The 23,960-nt window shown below is 39.9% G+C and overlaps 1 protein-coding gene across 1 annotated transcript in view; it reads right to left on the bottom strand.

The window, feature by feature from the left end:
• Positions 1-23,960, bottom strand: part of TMX3 (thioredoxin related transmembrane protein 3) — a 41,484-nt gene that overhangs the window by 16,736 nt on the left and 788 nt on the right. Inside the window, exons 2-8 of the mRNA XM_032311204.1 lie at positions 23,635-23,689; positions 16,488-16,527; positions 15,169-15,292; positions 7,388-7,433; positions 5,972-6,052; positions 2,525-2,624; positions 1,838-1,915 (exon numbers count right to left, since the gene is read on the bottom strand). Coding sequence (XP_032167095.1) covers positions 1,838-1,915; positions 2,525-2,624; positions 5,972-6,052; positions 7,388-7,433; positions 15,169-15,292; positions 16,488-16,527; positions 23,635-23,689 — 524 coding nt within the window. The remainder of the gene's footprint in view (positions 1-1,837; positions 1,916-2,524; positions 2,625-5,971; positions 6,053-7,387; positions 7,434-15,168; positions 15,293-16,487; positions 16,528-23,634; positions 23,690-23,960) is intronic.

Raw genomic sequence — 23,960 nt, 5'->3', positions numbered from 1 at the left:
AATATTTAAATATTAAAAAATATTAAACAAAAATTAATCAAATGTGTAATATGACATACCTTTGTGGGGGGAAAAAAACTGTTTTGATTTTCTATAACTTACACTGGTTAAAAAGAAAAAGCTTCCCTTGATTTATTTCATGTTTGCTCATAGCCACTGCCTAATTTCTCAGGCCCCCTTCTCAGGGAAAACTTTAATTTCTCAAGTCCCCTTCTCAGGAAGACTTTTCTGAAGAGAAGAGTCCATACCTGTAACCTACAGTTTCTTATCTGCATTTTCCCAGATCACACGAAGGAGGTACCTGTCCCTCCTGTAAAACCCCTATAACCTCCACGTGGACAAGTGTCACAGTTACTTTCCTCAACTCCTCTCAAGCACTTTGCGTGTATCTTGCACAACAAACCCTCTTTTTAAAACATTTGTTTATCTTGGCTTTTCCCTCACATTGTTTTCCTACTGCCCAGCTATTTTCTTCTCGTGTCATTCTTTGCAGTCTTTAAGTCCTGGGCCCATTTATTTCCTTAAAAGTTTGCATCCATGTCTAAGAAACTGTTTATACAGCCTGACTGCCAGGCACCTAGATCCACCTGTGAATTTGATGCTTCTGCTTGATGTCTCACTAATACGTTGAACCAAGTTGAAATGAACAATTCAAAACTCTTGATCGGCTCCCCATTCCCAAACTCATTTCTTTTGCAATAATCCAAGGTCGTAGATGACACTACCACCGACCCCGCTGCTAAACTAAAGACCTCAGAGTCATCCTTGCTTCTGCCCTTCTCCTCCAGGTCAGCGAGCACAAACAATTCCACCTCTAGAAAACAACAATGCTTTTACTTCTCTCCCATCCTTCTACAAACCCCCAAGCTTAAACTCCCCAGATTACTTCAAGAGTTCAACTGATCTCTGGGTCTGTTCTCACCCCTATCCAATTCATTCATTCTGTTCTCAGCAGAGAAATGTCCTTAAAATGAGCACGAGACAAAGTCGTTCACCAGCCTCCACCCAGCACATGCACGGCCCCGACCTGCGAGGCCTCCACGGCTCTCTGCCTATCTCCCATCTATCTCCTTCTCACTGTACTACAGCACACGGGCCTGCGACCTATTTCTCCAGTATGCCAGCCGTGTTCTCATCTTGGGCATTTGCAGTATCTGCTCCCTGTTTCTAGTTTATTCTGGACAGAGATCTTTGCATGGCTCCTTCACAGCATATATGGCCAAGTTCAAATATTTTCTTCTCAGACAGACATTTCCAGATCAACCAATCCAAAGCCGCCACCCCACTCTCATGTCCCTACTTCCACATGCTCTTTTACTTTATTCATAGCAGCTACGTCCTGTTTACATATTTGTTTGCTGAAGATGACTATCTCAGGCTGAGGACCCAAAAGATGTCGCCTGCAACACCCAACTTAGTACACTCTCTTTACCCACGAGAACGTAGGCTCTTCCCTCCCACGACCCTGATGCTCTTGCTTCTCACCAACGATCCAGGACTTAACACAGGGCATGGCACATGATTACATAAGCAGCAGCTGTGCATTAATATACATAAATACATTAATCACTCCATTACTTATAAACCAATTCAACAATCTGGGCTCTCATTTCTTACTACTGCTATTACTCTGAAGAGAAAAAAAGCATCAACGTAATAAACACAGTCCCTAAATGCTATGAATCTGTGGTATTTGCTTATTAACAATCTAGTACCAGTAGTAAAGAGTTAACATGTTTATTGTTCTACACATATGAGTAAATAAACCTGATAAATAAAATCAAGTAATAACTTAAAAAACGAAATTGAGTCATTGCAATTCATTTTTAAACATTACCTCAGGAACCACTTCTTCTGAGGCAGAAAAGAAGTATGTATACACAATTAATTCTGAAGCAGCATCTATGTATTTCTCCTGTGAAGATACAAATAGAAAAGAGGTGACTTTTAAATACTAAGATCAGAATCCATTCCTCATTAAACACTCAGAGCAGGCAGTACCTTCCTCAGCCCTGTCATCCCAATTTAATGCCTTCAGTGTTTTTATGTGGAAAGATGATGGAATATAAGCAGCAAATGAAACGAACTGTTTCTAAAGTAAAAGACCACCATAACTCAATGCTTTAATACTCCCCTAAATAAAGTAATAAGCTTAATTCATATATTTTAATTCAACAGTTACAGGAGAGGTCTGTGCATATATCCACACACATAAACAATTTTCAAAGTTGACATTCAAACTGCGCTCTGCAATCTCAAGGAGCCAAAAATGCTAAAAAGTAACACAAAATCTGAATAACCAGGGCAAGCAACATCTTTTTATTCATTTCTGTTTCACGAACGCAAACACAACAGGGGGCATATAAGCAAATGTTTTCATTAGAAAAACTATTAGATTGAACTAAAACATTTCCAATAAAAGTGAAATAATTTTAAGTGTTTGGGTCAAAGTTTTGGCTATACTGAAAAGTAAATCATAATACATTTGTGTTTGTGAATTTAAAAAATAAAATCATTTGATAACCTTCAAAGGTGACTCTCCGCCTATGTAAACAAAAAATACACGATGTCTCTTTTGCACATGTTCAAACATTTGCTGACTTGGAAGTGGCCGAATTAGAGCCCTGTTTGAAAATAAAACAAACAGAAAATGAACTTGCATTTGAAGTAAAGATAATACATAATTTTAAAGTTACAAAGTTTTAATGTTGTATTAACTGAATTTTAAGTAATCACGCAATCCACAAAAATCTAATAAAACTTTAGCCCATGACCAAAACTGTACTCACACAATGAAAACAAAGTACCCACAACTTAATCTATCAATTTAAAAAATAAGTTTAAAATACATCCCTTTAGAGAGTACCAACTTGGCCAATATTGTGATAGGCAAGAACAAAACTATAAGCCATTTAGAGTCCTCAGCCACAAATAAAAGGATCTGCATGAGAATTATTTTTTTTTTCCCTCTCCTATGATCATTCACACTAACACACTATGAAATCCTATCCCAGAAAATTATAATGCGATGTTAAAAAGATTTATGTCTATTTAAATGCTAGTTTTAAAATATAGAGGTTAGGGCGCCTGGGTGGCTCAGTGGGTTAAGCCTCTGCCTTCGGCTCAGGTCATGATTTCAGGGTCCTGGGATCAAGACCCGCATCGGGCTCTCTTCTCAGCAGGGAGCCTGCTTCCTCCGCTCTCTCTCTGCCTGCCTCTCTGCCTACTTGTGATCTCTCTTTGTCAAATAAATAAATAAAAATCTTAAAAAAAAATTTTAAAAGAAATAAAATATAGAGGTTAAAATCTAAATGTTTCATAAGTATGTTATTCTTTTCAGAAAAAATATAAGGGAAAGTGGTAGTCCTAATAATACCTCAGAACCTTATAAAAAGAAAACAAAATTCTACAAAGACTTTTATTATGCAAGCATATTTCAAAGCCAAATACACTGAGAAATAAATTACATCAAAGTTTATTGTAAAATGTATCACTTGCAAAATGTTACTAAAAAACTAAAAAAGAGGCATGGTTTATACTGTCAGATTTTTCTCCACTAAATCTGGAAAGAATACAGTTTGCAAAGGCAAACATATTTTCAAAATGCACCGTTCCTTACGTATGTTGCATCACTCCACTCTAGCCTCTATTCTTGTACTTCAGTAATTAACTGCTAAGTGATGCAACCCCAGGATTGAGTCATGAAATTTCATTTGCAACAGAGTCACCTTTAGTTACATCAGTCCCTCATGTAATCCCCTCGTATCATATATCCCCTCATATAATATAAACTTATCTCACAATTTATTCAGAAAGCAGATAAAATGAAATATGCAGTCAATGAGAAAATACAGTGAAAATTATTATTAATAAGCTCTGCAAACTTGAAAAAAGGTCATTCCTAATTCTGCCTTTCTCTCAAATAATTCAGCCCATACAGTGCCATGCCACTCAACAAACCCACTGCGATATTTCAGTTTTACTTTAAAGCTATTTAAAGTTATCAATGTATCCTGTCAAACTCACAAGTGCATATACTTTCAAAGTCAACATAAGTTAACTTACCTTGATAAATGTTCTCTTGAATAAGATCCACATAATTGTATTAAATAATTACAAGCACCAACTTTTTACACCCCAGCAAGACAGATATAGATGAAAAAGCAAAATCACCACATTCAAACCAACAGGAAATGTTTAAGGAAGAAACTGTCTTCTTAGCAGTAAAATCTCAGAGATCTGTAGCTCCAATAAGAATCTGGGTTCTAATTTGTCACATTCTAAGCAATGTGTAGTAATACCTCACAGTTGGCATAAAGCAGCATGTGACAGATCAAGGAAAGTATTTTAGCTGTTATCTAAGAAGAATTTTCCAGTATCACAGGCCAGGGATTAAAGCCCAGGTCTAATCAGAACAATGATATTGTGGGGTTTCTTTTAAAAACTCTGGAGTTAAGTAACAAGAAAAATAAGCTGATGTAAATGAAGCAGTATAAAAGCAAATTTACAGTAAAATAAAAGCCACCGTTCACAAGGTTGTCAGAAGTAATCAAATTCTGAAAATATTAAAAATCCACTGGCAGCGGCGCCTGGGTGGCTCAGTGGGTTAAGCACCCATCTTCAGCTCAGGTTGTGAGCTCGGGATCTTGGGACTGAGCCCCACACTGGGCTCCCTGCTCAGTGGGGAGTCTGCTTCTCCCTCTCACTGTCTCCTTGTGTCTCCTCTCTCACTGTCTCTCTCTGTCAAATAAATAAATAAAATCTTTAAAAAAAAATCCACTAGGTAGCTCAGTGGGCTAAGCATGTGCCTTTAGTTCAGGTCATGATCTCGAGGTCCTGGGATTAAGCCCTACGTTAGGCTCCCTGATCAGCGGGGAGTCTGCTTCTCTCTCTCCCTCTGCTCCCCCTGCTGGAGCTCTCAGTCTCTCAAATAAGTAAGTAAAATCTTTAAAAAAGATAAAAAATAAAAAAATCTACTGAAGAAAATTTTTTTTCTACGAATGCAGTAAATTTAATACAAGGTTAACAAATATAATACAAATCACAGTTCCTCTTGTTTCTTTAAACATCTCTCTGCATATGCTACATATGCCTACCTTTTGTCATAAGCGAACAGAAAGATGTTATTTAGGTTAAGTCCTTAAAAAAATGTGAGTTCAATATGGTCTACTACAAAGCATTTAGCTTTAGTTTTCTTTCTTTTTTTAGAGAGAGAGTACATGCATGGTGGGGAGGGGCAGAGGGAGAGAAAGAGAATCTTAAACAGGCTCTGGAGCTCAGCACGGAGCCCACACAGGGCTTGGTTTCATGCCTCAAAGATCATGACTTGAGCCAAAATCAAGAGGCGGGTGCTTCACTGACTGTGCCACCCACGTGGCCCAAAATTGCATTTAACTTTAAGGTATTAGTATCTTCAAAAAATAATAATAATATATTAAATTTAGTTACTATATAGTATATTACTAGTTTTAGGAGTAGAATTTAGTGATTTCTCAGTTGCATGTAACACCCAGGGCTCATCACATCCAGTGTCCTCTCTAATGCCTGTCCCCCAGGTACCCCACCCCCCACCCTCACCCCTCCAGCAACCCTCAGTTTGTTTCCTACAGTTAAGAGTCTCTTATGGTTTGTCTCCCTCTCTGTTTTTATCTTTTTTCTTCTCTTCTCCTTTGTTCATCTGTTTTATTTCTTAAATTCCAGATATAAGTGAAAATGGTGTGTCTTTCTCTGACTGACTTACATCACTTATATAAAATATCCAGTTCCACCCACGTGGTTCCAAATGGCAAGATTTCATTCTTCTTAATGGCTGGCTGACATGCAATTGCATATATATATATATACCATGTCTTTTTACCCATTCATCTGTTGATGGACATCTGGGCTCTTTCCATATTTTGGCTACTGTGGACATTGCTGCGGTAAAACATTAGTAATCATATAGTGAAAGCCTTTCCTAATAAAAACTTACCCAGACACTCTGTGAGCAAACTCAATAATATCATCTTTAGTTCGTGGTCCTCTATAATTATATGCCAAGTCTCCCTTTAATCTTAAAAAGAAAAAAAAAAAAAAGGACAGAAGTTTAGATTATTTCAACTGTTTTAATAGTTAACACTCATCACTACTGTTATGTTAAATTACAGTATATAAAATAGTAAATGCAGAGTTATTTCAGAAGTACCATAATCATGTGAAATACAGTAGACAACTGGCTATAGGGGACCAACAATTCAAAATATAAAGAAAAAGGCTATATTTTATTGAAATTACATGAAAATAGTTCATTTTATATCTAATAGTTGCACTGTGTCTATGCTTCTGAAAGGTGCATAATCTACACATTCATGATCAAGAGCCTGTAAAAGCAACGTAATTCTATTTTCTCTAGTTTAAAAAATGACAGGGAATTAATAGTATTTTGGTAGAGGTAAACAAATTTTAAGCAACACAGCATCACAGGAACTTGAAAGATGCTCCAAGATTATAGAGATAAACAGGGCGTGAAACACCTATTCTATAAAATTAAGACAATTTTCCAAAAGCCTGTCAATGATGTGTCCAGCTGAGATTAAAAAAAAAAAAGTGAAAACACAATACAACATTTATAATCAAACAAAAAGGAAAAGAAAGGATAATTTACTTAACACAAGTAAAAGAGGTTTAACATTTTTTGAAAGCAGGGCAAGGAGGGAAGTTAACACAAAACTCAAGAAATAAAAAATTAAAATGAGTCAAATTTTGAAATCTGAGATTTTAAAACACTGAAAAATAACTTACCTAATTATAAAAGTAAGTTTCCAAATATTCAACAACTCGCATATTACCAAAATAAGGATGAAACTCAAGAGAAAATTCAATAAAATTATGATTATGAAATAAATCCCTTAGAATTAGTACACCATTTCTCCCAATTTATATACACTTTACATTAGACTTCACCAACACTTACAGATTAGAATTAAATCCATCAATTTGATTCTCTCTGTTTCTTTCCCCTCTAATGAAGTAAGTCTATTTCCATTATAGAAAAGTAACATCTGTTAGGACACAGGAGTCACATGATACAGCAGAATATACCCTTGAGCTCCTCAGGGTGAAACACCTTTCAGACGGTACAGCTGTGCGTCTCGCCCTGCAGGAGGCCTGTCCCGCAGCAAACGCTCAGAGGACACTCAGTGAATCAGCCGTCAACAACACACTCACTTAAATACCAAGAAAAGCAGGAAGATGCAGTCGCTCTCCTCTGTTCACATACTGCACCTAGAAAGAATCACTGAACCCGAATCTTCAATCCTCCAAGGATGCTACTAGAAATTAATGTAATAAAACGTAAGCAGAGTGAACTAATAAAAATACACATATAAACATACAACACTCAACTTACAGCTTAATTGTTGGATAACCTCGAACTCCAAACTCTGAAGCAATGCCTTGATAAGAAAAAGAATAAATAATTCTAAATTTTTTTTTTTAAAAAATGAGAAACTAGGTAGTAAATGAGCCTTTTACTTATATATATGTATTTATACAAACCCATAAAATTGTGCTGTTTTCAAATCTTAAAAAAGAATATAAATTCACATACAAAAAAGAAAAAACATGACATTCTCATACAAAACAATTACTTAATACTCCAACCTATGGCCACACAAAACACTATGACAAATTAAGAATAACTGCTAAAAGAATAGTTAAAATTTTATCTCTGAGGTACTTTTTTAAAGATTCTTTTAAAAGATGTACTTGTTAAAGATATTTTTGTTAAAAAATATATATATAAAGTCTCACTTGTCATTTGATTTCATCTTCTAGGACAAATATTTTTTTCTATGTCTCACTGGTTCCTTGCAAAAATAAAAAACAAACAAACAAAAAAAGAAAGCCCATCCTTTCCTTTAGTGTTTTCTGAGACTTAAAAGAACAGCACTGTATTTTAATTTTAAAAAAATAAATTGTATTTGCAAAATTACTTAATTTCTGCAGACAATACATGATCTAAAAGCAACTTTATCTACTCGTTTTAGAAGTTCTGCTTTTGTAATAACCCATAATAATTCTAGTTATTTTCAAAGATTATTCTGAAGTCCTCACATTAATTTAAATGGGGTACAGTTGCTACAATGGTATCTTTTTTGAGGGAAAGAAGAAACAAAAACAAATAGAGAATTAGGACTTTAAGAGGTACAGAAATCACTACTGCAAATTAATACCGTCCTACTTTACAGATTCAAGACAACCAGAACAACAAAGAAATGAAACCATCTTAATTAAGAGACAATATACAATATATTTACACATATACCAGTTTAAATAAAATATAATGTATTTATTCATATGATCTCTCCCTTTGTTAATTTTATTTATTTCGAGGACACTTAACTGTAGTTGGGAATAAGGACACTACTGTATGTGAGTTCTGGTTTATCCATCACTTTAGTCACCATTACCCTGGTTTCTTAGCACCATCCACCACCTCTACCCAAGAATAATGACGAAGTGAATTTGTGGCAAAATAACAAATCAAAATCTCTCAGCCTTCCTTTGTTATCAACAGAGCGTCTCCCTTAAACATACAGAGAAAGGTGACTGGAAGGTTTTGGACAGTGATCAACACTGATTTTTCTTAGAAGCAACACAAACAGCAAAGGTAACAAAAATAACATAGGTTTTGGAGAAACAGATCCGCCTCTGAATAGCTATGTGAAATTAAGGCAATTACGTATTTATTTGTGCCATCACTAACGTAGGATTTACCTGTCAAATAGAGTCTAATTGAACACTGTGGTTATGGAGATTGACTTCTGAGTAAAAATATGAAAATGATTTGGAGGGATAATGTGAGTAAAAGATGTTCTTAATCCCCCGCTTCCCAAATTCAGGAGGCCAGAAAACATCAGCCCTTAACTACCTTAAACTAAGATAATACAATGACTGAGTGGGCGGAGCGGGTATATCCATCTATCAATTCTTTAATTTACTGTAAAGTTTTTTAAATAAACAAATAAAGAAAATATGCAATCAGTAAGAATATACAATGGTGGTTCTCAAAACAGGTTTCAGGAAAAAAATCCCAGCTCCACATTTCAGCCTATCACATTTCCCTGGCCTCAGCATATCTGTAAGATGGAGATATATAATGCCACCCCCTCTATTATACCTTGACTCTGAGCATTAAACTCCATTTTTGACAGAATTTCAACTGGCAGTGACTCCTAAAACCTTAAACTCAGGCTGCCCTAGGAAAACAATTTATATATGTATCGCGCAAGGAAAGCATGGGTTAGAGACTTAAAATGCTGTAGGTTAGGATTCCACCTTCTCATTTATCATCCAGGCAGCTCTTATCCTTCTGAGGACAGCAGTCATCTTCTTCAGCTTATGGGTGGGATTTCGAAATGAGAAAACATGTGGAAAAGAATCTAAGAGAGAGCTTGGCACACAGAGATCCTGAAACGATAGGTCCAATTCTTTCTATTTCTGATCCTGATCCCACTGTTAAGCGATTAACTGCAGACACATCAGTGTATATATAATAACTACCACATAAAAAATATCTTATAGTTGACTTTAGTAGACCTACAACTATCCCTCCAGATAATTCTGTGAACAGGAGAAGAATACTAACATCACTTTTCAGGTAAAGAAATTGATCCTGAGACTTGGTAACTTGTTTGAATGCAAGCACTGATTAGGTAGCAGGACTATGACTGAAGCTTAAGTCTGAGTTTGACTTCTGTTCAAAAAGTCAAGAATCCATTTGTAACATGAAGAACTTCTCTGAAATTTTATACTTTTCAATGCTCATAAAATGAGGTTAAACATGAAGCCCCCTATTTCCTGTTTTCTCCTTGAATTAACAACTTGGTAGTAGAGCTAGGCTTGGAAGTGAATCATGATGATCTCAGACTCTGGTTCTAATTCTGCCTCTAACTTTGGTGTTTGAAATTACTTAGTCATTTCATTGCTAACGACCTGCTGTTACTTCATCTACACAATGAGCAGGGGAAGAAGGGAGGGGCTGTAATTAATGTGAAATTCTTTTTAGCTCAAAATACTATTTTTCTTAGTATTTACTGAGTGTTACTATGTATCTAATATGAAGAGGATATAAAATACAGCAGTTCTCCATTGGGGGAAATCTGCCCTCCAGGAGACACTGGGCAATGTCTAGAGACACTTTTGGTTGCAGTAACTTAGGGGGACAATGGGACGGGGAGAAGGGTGTTGCTGGTATCTAGTGGGTGGAGATCAGGGATCTTGCTAAATAGCTTACAATGCACAGCAACCCTTCCCCTCAAAGAATTACTTGGCCCAAAATATCCTTAGTGCCAAGACTTAGCAACCCTTAAATGCAATCACTAACCAAAAAGTTCTTATAATTTAGAAAGAAAGATAAAACTAATTTGCTAATATAATCTATGAACATGACATTAGAATGTTATTGGCCAAATGTCATTCCAAGTTTACACATCAACAAGAAGCACATTATAACCTTTAACATAAAGTAAGTATCACACTTACGTTGAGGAAAAAACACAATTTCAGTGGCTTCAAAACAGAAATCAGTACACCATTACAGGTAGCATCATAACATATTTTACAAATGTGAAACAATTCTGGTACTTGATTTTGCAAGGGATTATGTACAGAAAAAGAGCCTAAAATATCTACTTTTATAGAGGTTTTTTTTTAATGTTGATTACAGCATTATCAGTTAAAACCATGCATCAAGAAAATTTTGATACAATTCCAAACACATAGGGCAGGATATTTCATGATAGTTCAAATTTCTCTAGTTCAAGAATTCTGTACAGAGATGCACTGGACTGAGAGTGGTGCCATATGCTTATAATCTCTGCACTTCTAGGCCTGAGAAATAAGCTATCCTCAAATACTCCTAAGAGATTTTTTTATACTTGATCACTGAATAATCCTATCCCACCAAAGCCCAATATTATAAATCTATAAATAACTAGTCATCAGATTAATACTTTACTCCATGGTTCTCTGATTCAAACGTGCAGCAGAATTACCTGAAGTCGACTTTAAAAATACAGATTCTCATGACCCAGTCTCAAAGACTGTCATTGGGTAGGGCTGATGTCGGTCTCCAGAGTCTAAATTTACACTGAGCAGCCCAGGTAATCCTAATGCAGGTGGCTGCAGACTAAATGCTGAGATACACTAATGCTGAAAATGCCTGAAAAGTGACCTAGGAAGATGGATGAAATACACAGGAAACAGCCAACCCTTCAGTGTTTACAGTTAGACACAGAATAATGTTGATAGCTAGTCTGGAAAAAAAATTCAATTTCTTTACCTGTTTCTACTAAAATGCTTATAGTGGAGTTGCTTTGAGGTATTAAAGGAAACTTTAGGAATTATATCCCCCCCCCAAAAAAAATTATATGCCCCAAACCTATTCGTACAATCTCTAGACAGTAGTTTTTAAATACACCTTAAAAAACAAACAAACAAACAAAAAAAACACTAGGAAGATAGTATTTTCTCCATGAGCACATAAAACATCTTGATTCTACAGTAAAGTAGAAAATGCATCCACCGCTGACATCAAACATTAAGTAACATAACAATTTACTTATGTTTGTTATTGTCTCTCCCCTCTAGAATACCATCTCCATGAGAGTAGAGATTGTTGTCTGCTTTGGTCACTGATGCATCACTGATGCCTAGAATGTGCCTGGTACATCCTGGCATACAGTTAAGGGTTCTTAAACTTTTTTTTTTTTTTTTTTTTAAGATTTTGTTTATTTATTTGACAGACAGAGATCACAAGTAGGCAGAGAGGCAGGCAGAGAGAGAGAGAGGAGGAAGCAGACTCCTCGCCGAGCAGAGAGCCCGATGCGGGACTCGATCCCAGGACCCTGAGATCATAACCTGAGCCGAAGGCAGCGGCTTAACCCACTGAGCCACCCAGGCACCCCAAGGGTTCTTGAAATATCCACTGAATGAATATTGACTCTCCAGTGATTTTTGAATAGGCTACGTTTGTATGATGCAAGTAGTCACCAGGATTGACAAGCAAGCATTACCATGGGAAAGGGGTGGAGGGTTCAGCATTGCACATCCCAGAAGTAAAGGACATAAAATACAGGAAGCACCCACCATGATCTTGGCAGAGATCACCCTCATGTCCCAGCCCCCCTTCCCTTTCCCAAAGCTAGATGGCTTGCTTGAGATAATGTGCTCGGCATGCTCTTCAGACCTTTCTTCCTCCTATTAACTCAACGTAACAGAGAACACGATGCTAAATGAACAGATCTGTAATAGTCACATATCGGAGGCAAAAATTTAAACCTCTGAATGGATTATGAATAACGGGATGAAAAAAGTCTCATCGTAAAGTACCTACAACGCTACAAACCATATATGAAGTCTTAACAGCTGTAAGAACACTGCACTTTAATCACAGCATTTAAAATATTTCCTTTCCTAAGCTCCTGAGAAGTCTTAGCTATTTTTGCCCTAAACATAGTGTCACTTAATAGTGACACACACAGGCACATAATGAAGAGTAAGCTAATGAATTAGGTACTATAAAAAGACAAAGTGTAAACAGTTATTAGCACTGTAGCATCACAGGAGTAGTTACCACTAAGGTTTTTACTGATTTGTAGGTACTCTTTTTTCATTGATTATCTGTCTTTATATACCCACAGTCCTTTTTACATTATTCTACTTTATGACTCTGTTAAATGATTCAAATGATCACAAGAATTCGTTATGTTTGAGACTTTATTCTACCTGTTGGTCTGTTCGTACTTTTCCTTCTATTAGACTAAGCATTTCCTGGACCAGATGGGTTTGTTTTGGTCTTCCTTTAATCTCTAGAGACCAACACACTAGCTAGTAAACACACTTGAGTGAATACGACTGACAACGTGAATGAACATAGGCACACACAGCTCTAATCAAACAAGACTGATGGACACAAGACAGCCTAGACACAAGAACTTACTTTCAGGAGCATTGGGTGAAACCAGTCATTTCTCAAACACTGTTAAAAAGCTTAATTCTAGAAATCAGTCTCTGTCTACAGTAATTCCTGCTATCGCTCTGGTCTCCTCTCAAAGGTTTAACAACTTCTTTGTTTGACTATAATTCCATCCCTCACACCTAACTGCTCTCTAGTTCCCTGTTCCCGAACATCAGGAAGCCAAATCCCATAAATTCACAGCAGCTGCTAACATGGAAACACACAGAAAATGAATTACTCTTTTCCATATAGCCAGCCGTTGTGTAGTTCAGCAGCTATGCTAAGAATCATGTCCCACTACTTTTGATTGCTCTTCTTTACAGGACAGAGCCAGACGATCACATCTGTGATTTCATCCTTGAAGGTGTCTGTGAGGATTACTGTGTCCCCTTTCACTCCACTGTCATTACTAAGTCTGGGCTTCCAGCATCTTTTTGTAGAGCACCAAGATGGCATACAAAAATGGACTTAGATGATTTTCTTGACTAAATGCTTTCTTTTGTACTGTACATGTGGCCGCCAAAAACATTTTTATCAAATCAACTGATTCTCAAAAATGCCCATTACCTCTCAATTGACAGCTGATAAAATCTTTAACACCATGACGTGACAGACCCCTAAAATCCGGTCTCATACGTCGTCTTATGTGCGCTAGGCACTCTGCAAGGAATTCTGCATGCGAAATGCTAATACAATCCTCCCAACCTTCAGGATTAGTACTCTCCCACCTACAGACACAGAAAACTAAAATTGAAAAGTTAAGGCCTTCCCCAAAGACCCAGAAGTAGCACTAGGGAGATATGGGATTAAAACATAAGCCTGTCCTGGGAACCTGGGTGGCTCTGTCTGTTCAACATCTGCCTTTGGCTCAGGTCATGATCCCAGGGTCCTGGGATTGAGTCCTACACTGGGCTCCTTGCTCAGCAAGAAGCCTGCTTCTACTTCTGCCTGCCGCCCCCAATGCTTGAACGTTCAATCTCCCTCTGTCTCTCTAACATATAAATAAACCTTTAAAAAATAAAACAAAAAACCAAAACCAAACAAACAAAAAACATAGACCTGTCCTTTTCCAAAGCTGTATCCTGAGTATAATCCTGATTTCCTAAAAAGAAATGTGCATTACAGAATTCCACTTTCTTCACTGATTAAAGGAAAAGGGAACCTACATGTATTGAATACTACAAAGAACTTGACATGTGCTATATCATTTCATTTCAAAAAAACCAATGAAAGACACGTGACAATTAAATATTTACCAATGCAGACATCAGAGCTCAGAGACGTTACGAAACTCCCCCCATTTTACATGGCAAAAGTAGCAGGCAGAAGCAGGATTTGAATTCAGGTCTGCTTTCTGAAGCCATGCTCTTTCCAAATTTCTATGACACTTCATACTTCTCTAAACTTAAATTCTTCTTTTCTCAAATCCTTTAAGATAGGCATTGGTGAACTTGTCTGTAAAAGGTCAGATAACAAATATCTTAGGCACTGTGGGGCAGAGTCTCTGTTGAAACTCCTCAACTCCTCCAGTGGAACACGAAAATAGGCAAAGACAACAGTAAACAAATGAGTGTAACTCTGTTCCAATAGAGCCCCCCTTACAAAAATGGGCAGTGGGCCAGATTCTGTCCACAGGTGGTCTGCCAACCTCCGCTTTAGGACATCCTATTCTCTCATACATACTTATTAAGCTCATTTCCAACTGTTGAGATTTTGCTGTAATATTCTCTCTAACGTGAATACTCTGCTGATCCTCCCTTGTGTTTTTTTCCACCGCATCTCACCCTACAGGTCTCTCTCTCCCCCTCTCCCACATCATCTCTGGCTCCTGAGACAACTCTCCTTCGGAATTCACACAGCAACATCCACAGTTTGACACTCAAATTTCTGTAGCTGCCTCAGGTAAACAGAGTCTCTCAAGGGGGCTCAAAGGAGAAACAGTGGCTTATAGATACATGTGAGGCAGAAGAGTAACATACACTACATATTACACGTTTGACGGCTAAACCACTTAACTCATAAAATATACAATCTTTAATTATTAAGATAACATTAACTTACCTGAGCAAAAAAGAAGTATTTCTTCCTCCTACCTTGAATACTGCTTCATGTTCAGTATACCTTTTCACTATGAGAACAGTAAAATAATAAACTGAGTAAATGCTTACTGGAATAGGAGGTAGCATCCATCTTTCCAACTTTAACTGGAGAACCAATATTTTTCATCTCAAGACCAACTTCATTCCAAATCGGTTCCAGTTTTTTACAATGGCCACACCATGGTGCATAAAACTTGAGGAAAAAAGAAAAGACAACCACTGAAATGTTGTGCTATTGTGTATATCAATTTTAATTTTTAAAGAATCTCTTTGACTAAATGATCTGATGAAGAGTTCATTTTAGACAAAAAGTCTAAATATAATTTCTAAAGTAGTTACGTAATAAAAAGCAAAACATACACACAAATCTAATTAGTTTAATGCCTAGCATATACCTCAACACTGATATTACTTTAAGTTCATTTAAAATGACTACTTAATCCTATTTAAAACAGATAATTTACAGTAAAAACATCTTTGTCCAAAGTCAGTCTGTGTCATAGGAGACAAATACACGTACATCACACATACCTCCCTTAAGTGTTCACGACGAACACTGGTCTATCTCTGTTTTGAAAATCCCAACACCATAGGTACCTTTGCTACTTTAAGCCTAACTACTGGCAAGGGATGGGAAATCACTAAGATGACTGGCTTGGCAAAGGGACAAGGCTGATTAACCTAAAATCACAATTCCTTTTTCTTCAGGATCACCAGAGGGCTGAGGTAAAAACAGGTTCCTCCAGTTAAATGGTGTAACCAACCGCGTCTTGTACTTTCATGAAGTAAGATTTACCTACTTTCAACATTACAGAAATGTTCAAACATGCACAAAAGAAGAGAGGAAAAATTAAACGATGGACACTCTCGCGCCCCATCGCTTGACTCCAGCAACTGCCAGCTTTGCGGTTCTCGTTCTCTCTCTTTTGCTGCCTCTCTGCTACATTTTTACTGGGGCAAGTTAAAATCCCAAACAACAGGAGGTTTAAATACATTCTAAACTTGAAAGTGAAAAAAGGAAGATGAAAATCTGATTTTGTTCCCCATTATGATGAAAGGAAGATTTTTACTGTCAAGTGATAATAACCTAAACAATTTCTTGCATAATAGGAAAAAAGAAGAGTGTATTTTGTAGTAAAATCATACCGCAATCTCCCTCAGACGTAATTCATGTGTCAACTTCTTCGGAATTTCAGCAAAAACAGGTTCCCTTGCCAGGAACCTTAAGGCTCCGATGTTCATTTTAATATAATAATCTACATAATATTTTGTGACAAAAACTGGATAATATACATAAACACTAACTATACATTACCCTATCTATGTGGCGAATAGAAAATCATACTTAAAATGGCCGGGGTAATTAATACAAAAATTTACATACTCACATCTACAAGCCAAATGTCATCTTTCCGATTGTCTTTAAACCTAAAAAACAAACATGAGAAAACAAATCTCCGAATGCATGTTTGTTTGTATTACAATACACGGGGCTGATAAACTGATAAATACTGGAGCACTGAACAAATTCAAGTTTTTACGTAAAATTTTTACTAAGTGACCTCTAAATCTTATCCATTAATCACCTTTTACTTCAAAATTTTTTTAAGATTTTATTTATTTAACAGAGAGAGAGAGCGCACAAGCAAGGAGCAGTACAAGGAGAGGGAGAGGCAGGCTCCCGGGTGAGCAGGGAACCTGATGTGGAGCTCGAGTAGGACCATGACCCGAGCCGAAGGCAGATGCTTAACCATCGGAGCCACCCAGGCACCCCTATTAAACATCTTTTAAAAAGCACAGAACTGATAAAGTAATCAGGAGTACAAAATAATAATAATAATAATAATAATAATAACAACAACAACAACAACAACAACAACAAACTGGAGCACCTGGGTGGCTCAGTCTGTTAAGCACCTGCCTTAGGCTCAGGTCCTGATCCCAGAGTCCTGCGACAGAGCCCCGCGTCAAGCTTCCTGTTTGGTGGGGGAGTCGGCTTCTCCCTCTCCCCCTGCAGCTCTCCCTACTCCTGTTCACTCTCCCTCTCAAATAAAATCTTAAAAAATAAATTAAAAAAAAATTAAGTGGGACTTGGTAGAAACACAGATACAAGCTTCAGCTCCTGGCCCCTCTACTCCATTTACTCTTACCCATCACAGCTAGCACAGCTAAACCGAGACTGCTGTCCTTTAACAAGGTCTGCTTCCAAGACTAGCCCTTGGTTGGCATCCAGAAACTTGAATTTCAGGAGGCTTTCCACCATTTCCTGATAAGATAGCTCACTGTTCCAACGCTATGCAAACAAAGTAGTTTTATGATGAACATCTGCTCTCCTTCCAAAGTCTGAAATTTTGGTACAGACTAGGCAGGAAGGTCCTTACAAGACCACCCTGCAATAAGACTCCCTAAGCACTGAGTCTCTAATGAGCTTCCTTGGTAGAGAACACTTCACACATGTGGTCACAGCTCCTGATGGAGGAATTAAGCACATCCTGTAAGACTCTACTAGGAAAGGACTCTTGGAACTTGTTCCTGGTTTCCTCTGGAATTTACCCCACAATGGCGTTTTGCTTGGTGCCCTTTCACGGCAATAAACCATAACTGTGACTTCCACAATAGGCTGAGTCCCCTGAGTGCTCCTGGTCAATAACCAAGCCTGGGGGTGCTTTGGGGGACCCCCCGACACAAGAGCCTGCAGTTAAAGAGTTCTCCTAAAACAGTTGTGATCATCTGATCGTGTTACTCTTATCTGACACTTTTTAGGTACCCTTCCCTCACCTACAGAAAGTAGTATATGCTGCTACATGTCCTCCTGTGCTGGCTCCACTCAAATATAAGCATCCCATGATTTCCAATCAACCCACGGTATTTATCACAGCTAAATTCACAGTGTTTATCTGACTTTATGTATTTTTTGTGTTCACATCCTATCCAGCTAAAAGCATTTCTTACTCCAAAATGCCTTCCTGAATTCCTCACAGCTAGAAACAATCTCTCCATATTGTCTTTAATCCTCTTTAGGATTCTTATCAATTTCCACGCGTTGTATTTACATATTATCCAACCATAAATACGCTTATTTCATCTTTTAGTACCTTCCACAGTGACTTATATTTAATTTATACTGAATGAATGACAAAAGTTCTTTATGGGAATATTTTAGGAAGATTCTTGAACCTACAGTTAAGACAAAGAGAACACCTGTCCAGTATCTGAGTTCTTCAGTCCAACGGCGCTCACATCTGTCCAGACGTGACATAGTCTGTCCTGCACCATGGGCAAGAATAGCACCCTCAGTCAATCCCCCAGACTGGTAAACCCAGATCTTCTGCCTCTGTTCCTCTCACGCTTAATAAAAAGTTCTGTTGTATTCACAATGGAACTACCTAGGCAAAGTAATACAGCCACCGTGAGCAAGTTGCTGAACTAGACACCTCTCATTGATGGTCACTGTTCTTGAGGCAGACACTCATACTCTGCACCAACGCGGGGAGAAGCAGGAGGTTACGGTCTCCCAGTCCTTAACGTTTAATAGCCATTCTCATCTCTCACTGATCTGAGTCTTCGGGAAGGAGTTGGCATGGAAGTCCTTTATAGGGTCCCCAACACAGACTGTAGAGTGAGTAACTGTCAAACTGAAGGAAGGGGACAGACAACCGGACAAAGTACCTGACTGGGGATCTGCTGCATTCCCAGGCCTAGATGTGTAGACCAGGCTGGGGAATCTTGTCCCCTGCCATTCGTCAAGCCCATACTTCAGATATTCATTAAAACCCTCAAGCAGCCTTGTGGATTAGGGGAGATATGGAGTTCAGAGAGTCTGTTGTATGCCCAGGACCAGGCCAATTGCCGGCTAGCTTGAGCATAAATTCCAGGGCTGTTATCAGAAGCAGTGTTCTCAGAGAAACTGAAGAGGGAAAAAATGTGGTCTTGCGGGGTCTGGAGAGTGTGGCTGGGGTCCACGGAACTCATGCAAATGGCTAGGGGAAACTCAAAGAATGTGTCAGCTGATCCTGGGACACGATGGACGCCACAAGGAGCCCAACCTGTTCTGTCTGCCAAGAATGCCTAGCCCACTCGCTTGAAGGAAAGCGTCTGGGAGCAGCAGTCTTAGCCTTGACCAAAGTCTGACCAGAAGAAGGCTTTTTCATGCTGTCTTCTTGTCTTCTCGCCATAGTGGCAGCCCGGGTACTGCTAGCCTAGTCTAGGATGCCGTCTGACCTTCCATGGGCCATCCTCTCGTGACTCCAGAGGCAAATGACTGAGCACCTGCTTGCTTTGGTGTGGAGAACGATTCCGTTTCCATACTGAGCCAAAAGCACGGTATGCGCACCAGTTACATCTCCTGCAGCATCAGGGCCTTTCTGGTGAGCATCCGCACAGGCTACAAGACACTCTCTTGATGGGTGCTGTGTTACATGCAGCACTGCTGAGTCACTATGCTGTACACCTGAAACTAATTTAATTGTGGGTTATAAAAACATTTAGAAAAAAACACTTAGGAGGAGCAGATGATCTCCATCCAGATGTCTCACCTCTATAGGGGGCCCTGTTTTATACACTACACAACCAAATGGCCAAGCCATTAGCCACAGCCCATGAGACAACAGCAGAGCTCGTTTGCTGGGCCTAGAGCAGTAAGCAGGAGGTGCAGGAGTGGGGCAGAGTGGGGCAGATGATCTTCCTCACTGCACGAAGCTGCCCACCGTGTAGGGCTCTCCACCACATTGATGAAGGACAGATCTCCTTCAGGTTGAATGGCAGCCGCACCCAGTTCCTTTAAGTTAACCCAAAGGTGCCATTAGTGACCAGGTCCTAGCAGTCTGTGTGGGTCCCCACTGGGCCAGAGGAGGCAATACCTTTGGTGTTATTGCCGAGGTGGAGTGGCACTCATGAGACCTTTTCATGGAGTTGCAGGACTCCAGATGGGCTCCTGTAAGTTCCTTCTCCACTTCAACTGAGCTGGCCCTATTTAGCAACGTGACTGAAAATTCCGCTCGTGAGCCTACTACTGCACTCACCCAAGGCCAATAATCATCTCTTAAAGGAGGTGTACCTTTCAGCCATCGACTGGTCTGTTCTGGCCCATAGTGCTGTCCTCTGACCACAGGCTCTGATCAGTGACCTGAGTGTGCTGACATGTGTAATTCAAATGGCGGTTGCGGATCGGAGCAGATCAGGAAAGGGGGAGGCCTCGTGGCCTGCCGTAGGGCCTTCAGGGAATCCTGTTGCTTGGGGCCCCTCTCAAGAGCAGAAGCCCTTCTGGTAATCTGATGGAAGGGTGCCATCAAGGTCCCCACAGGGCTGTGTGACAGTACCAGTAGCCACATATGTCCACCAATCCCTGGGTCTCCTTTTTTTTGGTGGTGGTGGGGGGGGTTAGTCAAAAAAGGTTAAAAGTTTGGTAACAGTCTCCTCTGGAATGGATGTTACCCTGCTTCCCAGATCAGGTCCAAAAATTAGGTCCTTGTATGTTGCCTATGTTAAAACCCAGCCACAATGTCACTTGTGAGTCAACATGGCATCCAGTATTGGTTGGGCAGTGCCCTGCCTAGGCCCTCTAGGGAGGTTCTCACCAACACAGTAAAAAGCCAGTGTTTCCTCCAGATGCAAGACTTTTTCCAGACCATGGCCTCCCCACTGATAGCACACAAATGTGGAATTAACAAGCTTTACAGAAAGACATTAAAGATGTGCTGGAATCCCTTCCACATGAAGGAAACTGACCCTGATCAGCCCATTGGGGAGTGTTACTGGAAAAGGGATTTGCAATGTTAACTGCCACAGACCAAGGTACCTCCAGTAGCTTCTTCATGACTTCAGGTACCACCAGTGACAAGTGCAGAGTAGTGAGGGACCTACCAGCAATAACAGTCTCTTGGTCCCCAAGGCCTTGTGCAAAGGCCCAACGGGGCTATTGAATGGAGAAATGGTCTCACAGAGCACTTTGTCTTCCTTCAGCTCAGCAATCGGGACGGCTGTTTCCTTTATTCACCAGGCAGCCAATATTGTTTTCAGAAGACTGAGATACCAACCAAGTAGGTTTACAGTCTTCCACATGTTCCATTAAAATGGCCCTAATTAGAACAATTCCCACTGGCACGTAGGGACACGGGTGGCTGGGAGTACACAGAGGCATCACAGCTATGACAGTAACACATTTAGTAGTAGCGGCTTGAAAGTGCTCACCCTGAGCCAAGCCTGGGCAAGAGGGTCATCACAGACTCAAAGCTGGAGGCATTTTGTGTGTCCTTCTCCTCTGGCAGAAGGGGAATTCGAGCTCCCACTCTCTTGTGCACGGGTATCCCAAAGGCCCAAGAAGTACATTTCTCCCCCACTTTCCCAATGAACGCTGACCTTGGCACAGGATGTCCAGCCCACCCTGGGGATAGGGGGACCTCAACGTAACAGCTATTCAAGGTCTGGGTAGATGTTTAGGGCTCTTCCACTCATCTGGTGGGGACACAATTTGTGCTAGAGGGGCTGTCACCATGCTGATCCTAGTGGGACTGCCCATCAGATCCCTCGTGACTTAACATCTGGCCACGAGGGGCCCAGTAAGGAGCTATCACTCTCCTCCTTTGAGACCCCATTATTGAGTAAACAGACCCAGAGACTTTTTTCCAGAAAGGCTCACGTCTGGGTTGACCATGAAAGGGTGCTCAGTTCCCACGCTTATGTCACTCTTTGTGCTGGTCAATCTTTGCAGGCTTAGTGGTGGCTGCTTCTTCTGTGTCTGGATATTTTTTGCTTAAGGCTTGGAGTGTGTCACAGACTGAATGAACTGATGCGGTGAGGAGGCTTACATGGGTCCAGTAAGAAGCAGGAGCAGCAAACAGAGACCTAGACATCGGAGTCTGCCTAACAGTCTCATTATCCAGTGTGTCCCAGTCTCTCCATGGAGACCCAAGGGATCACCAAGATAGCTCACAGAGGCCACAACCTCTGTGAGAGTGGGGCAGCGTTCTTCCTTGACAAGAAACTTGTCACGGGTGGGCCAAACCTGTCAAGTTCACACAGCATCCAGCTGAGAGAGAGAGGGTCTTAGGAATCTGTGCCTGCCCACATACTCCTTCCTTCTCTGCCACCTCCCTCCCCCCGAGGTAAAAGTCACCACCGTGAGGGCATTCTAAAGGAGGAAGTCGATAGTGACACAGCCCTCAAGACACCAAGTTTAATAAGATTACCTCCATGTTAGCAAGCGTTCCCTTCAGGGGTTCCTGAGTGGCTCAGACAGTTGAGCGTCTGCCTTCAGCTCAGGTCATGATCCTAGGGTCCCGGGATGGAGCCCAGTTCTGTGGGGAGTCTGCTTTTTCCTCTCCCCCTGGCCCTACCCCTACTCATGCTCTCTCTTGCACATGCTCTGTCTCTCACATGCATGAGTAAAATCTCAAAAGCGAAACAAAAACAAAAACAAAAACCCCACCAGGGTTCCCTTCAGAATCTGCTGTCACTCCCCAATATCCATTAGCATGGCCAGTAAAGTGCTCCCTGGGATCCTCAGGAATTCGACTCTTCCAGAACAGCATTGTGTTCATATGACCACCCTGCTACTGTACCAATTTTGTTGTGTAGAGGTAGTTAATTAGGACAATAAACCAAACTGAAAGTAATAGTCAAGACTTTATTTACTTACTGTGACAACATAAGCCAACAGAAAAAAAAAAAAAAAAAGGCACCAGTTCCTCAATGTTCCATTTTTCGAGTGAAACAGTACTAAGCAGAGTCAGATGGTTGCAGCATAGACAGAATTCACCTCCCTGCAGAGGGGCACTGAACCAAAGGCTTCTGCCTCTTTATGAACCCACGGAAGGAGAGGAAAGGGGGAAAGGGACAGGAGTGGAAAAGTACTGCAAGCAAAGAACGTCTCAGCCAACCCCCTAGATAAGGTGGTCTCAGTAGAGGTGCCTAGGAGTGGTCTAGGTTAAGGCCCCCAAGGAGGAGGCCTCCAAAAGAGGCCACTTGCACATGCTAGATATGCATGTGAGCCTGGCTAGCCTCGGGGCCTGGGTCTATGATTACAACTCCCTCCAGAGACTGCAATGCACTAGCTGTGCACCAAGTCTGCTGTGGGGAGAGCAGCTTCCCCTCAAGGCCTGCCAGGAAAAGCCTTGCAGTTACCTATGATCAGGCCCGAAAGATCACACATAGGATCATGGTCTGTCTGGAACAGGACTCCTCACCCACCTACCTACTATAAGCAAGAGTTTCTGACTAATGCTATGGTACTATAAAAACAAATACACAGTATGATTACTAAATTCCAGCACCTACTCAATCGTGATATAAGGAGAAAAGCTAACAAATACAACGAAAAATGATAAAACAGAAGATAGAACCGTCAGTAAACTCTACTGAGTACAGCCCCACTTTGTACATCTATAATAGCACTCAGGACAACTTCTGAAACAAAATCAGTGCCATATGAACACCAGTCACTAAGGTTTCTATCATTAAAATAGATTCATGGAAATATGTAGAGAACTCCAGAGTTTAAAACAGTTAAGATACCATTTAAAATACATATATACTTACGATTCATCTAAATCTTCTACAAATCCTTTGCAGAAAGCCATATCGAGTAAGAAAACTGAAAAAAAGGGAAAAAGGACAAAATGTTTACAGTAAGTGCTGATTTACTGTTTCACACTACATGCTTAGTCATCTATAAAATGTTTCTGATTTTTTACAGTCTACCATAAAATCCATCACTGATCCATCCCAAGGCACGAACAATGCCCAAGCATATGTAGTCCATTGCTCTCCTATTCAGTCTGCAGGCACCCAGGCTGTGACCCGCAAGGTGTGGGCTAGTAAATCTGAAACACACAGGTTCTCTTTCCACATAATTTCACTCTCAT

The sequence above is a fragment of the Mustela erminea genome, chromosome 13 (genome assembly GCF_009829155.1).
Source record: "Mustela erminea isolate mMusErm1 chromosome 13, mMusErm1.Pri, whole genome shotgun sequence".
Lineage (NCBI taxonomy): Eukaryota > Metazoa > Chordata > Mammalia > Carnivora > Mustelidae > Mustela > Mustela erminea.
Note: the sequence above shows the minus strand (reverse complement) of the source record. Positions and strands in the feature narration are given on the sequence as shown.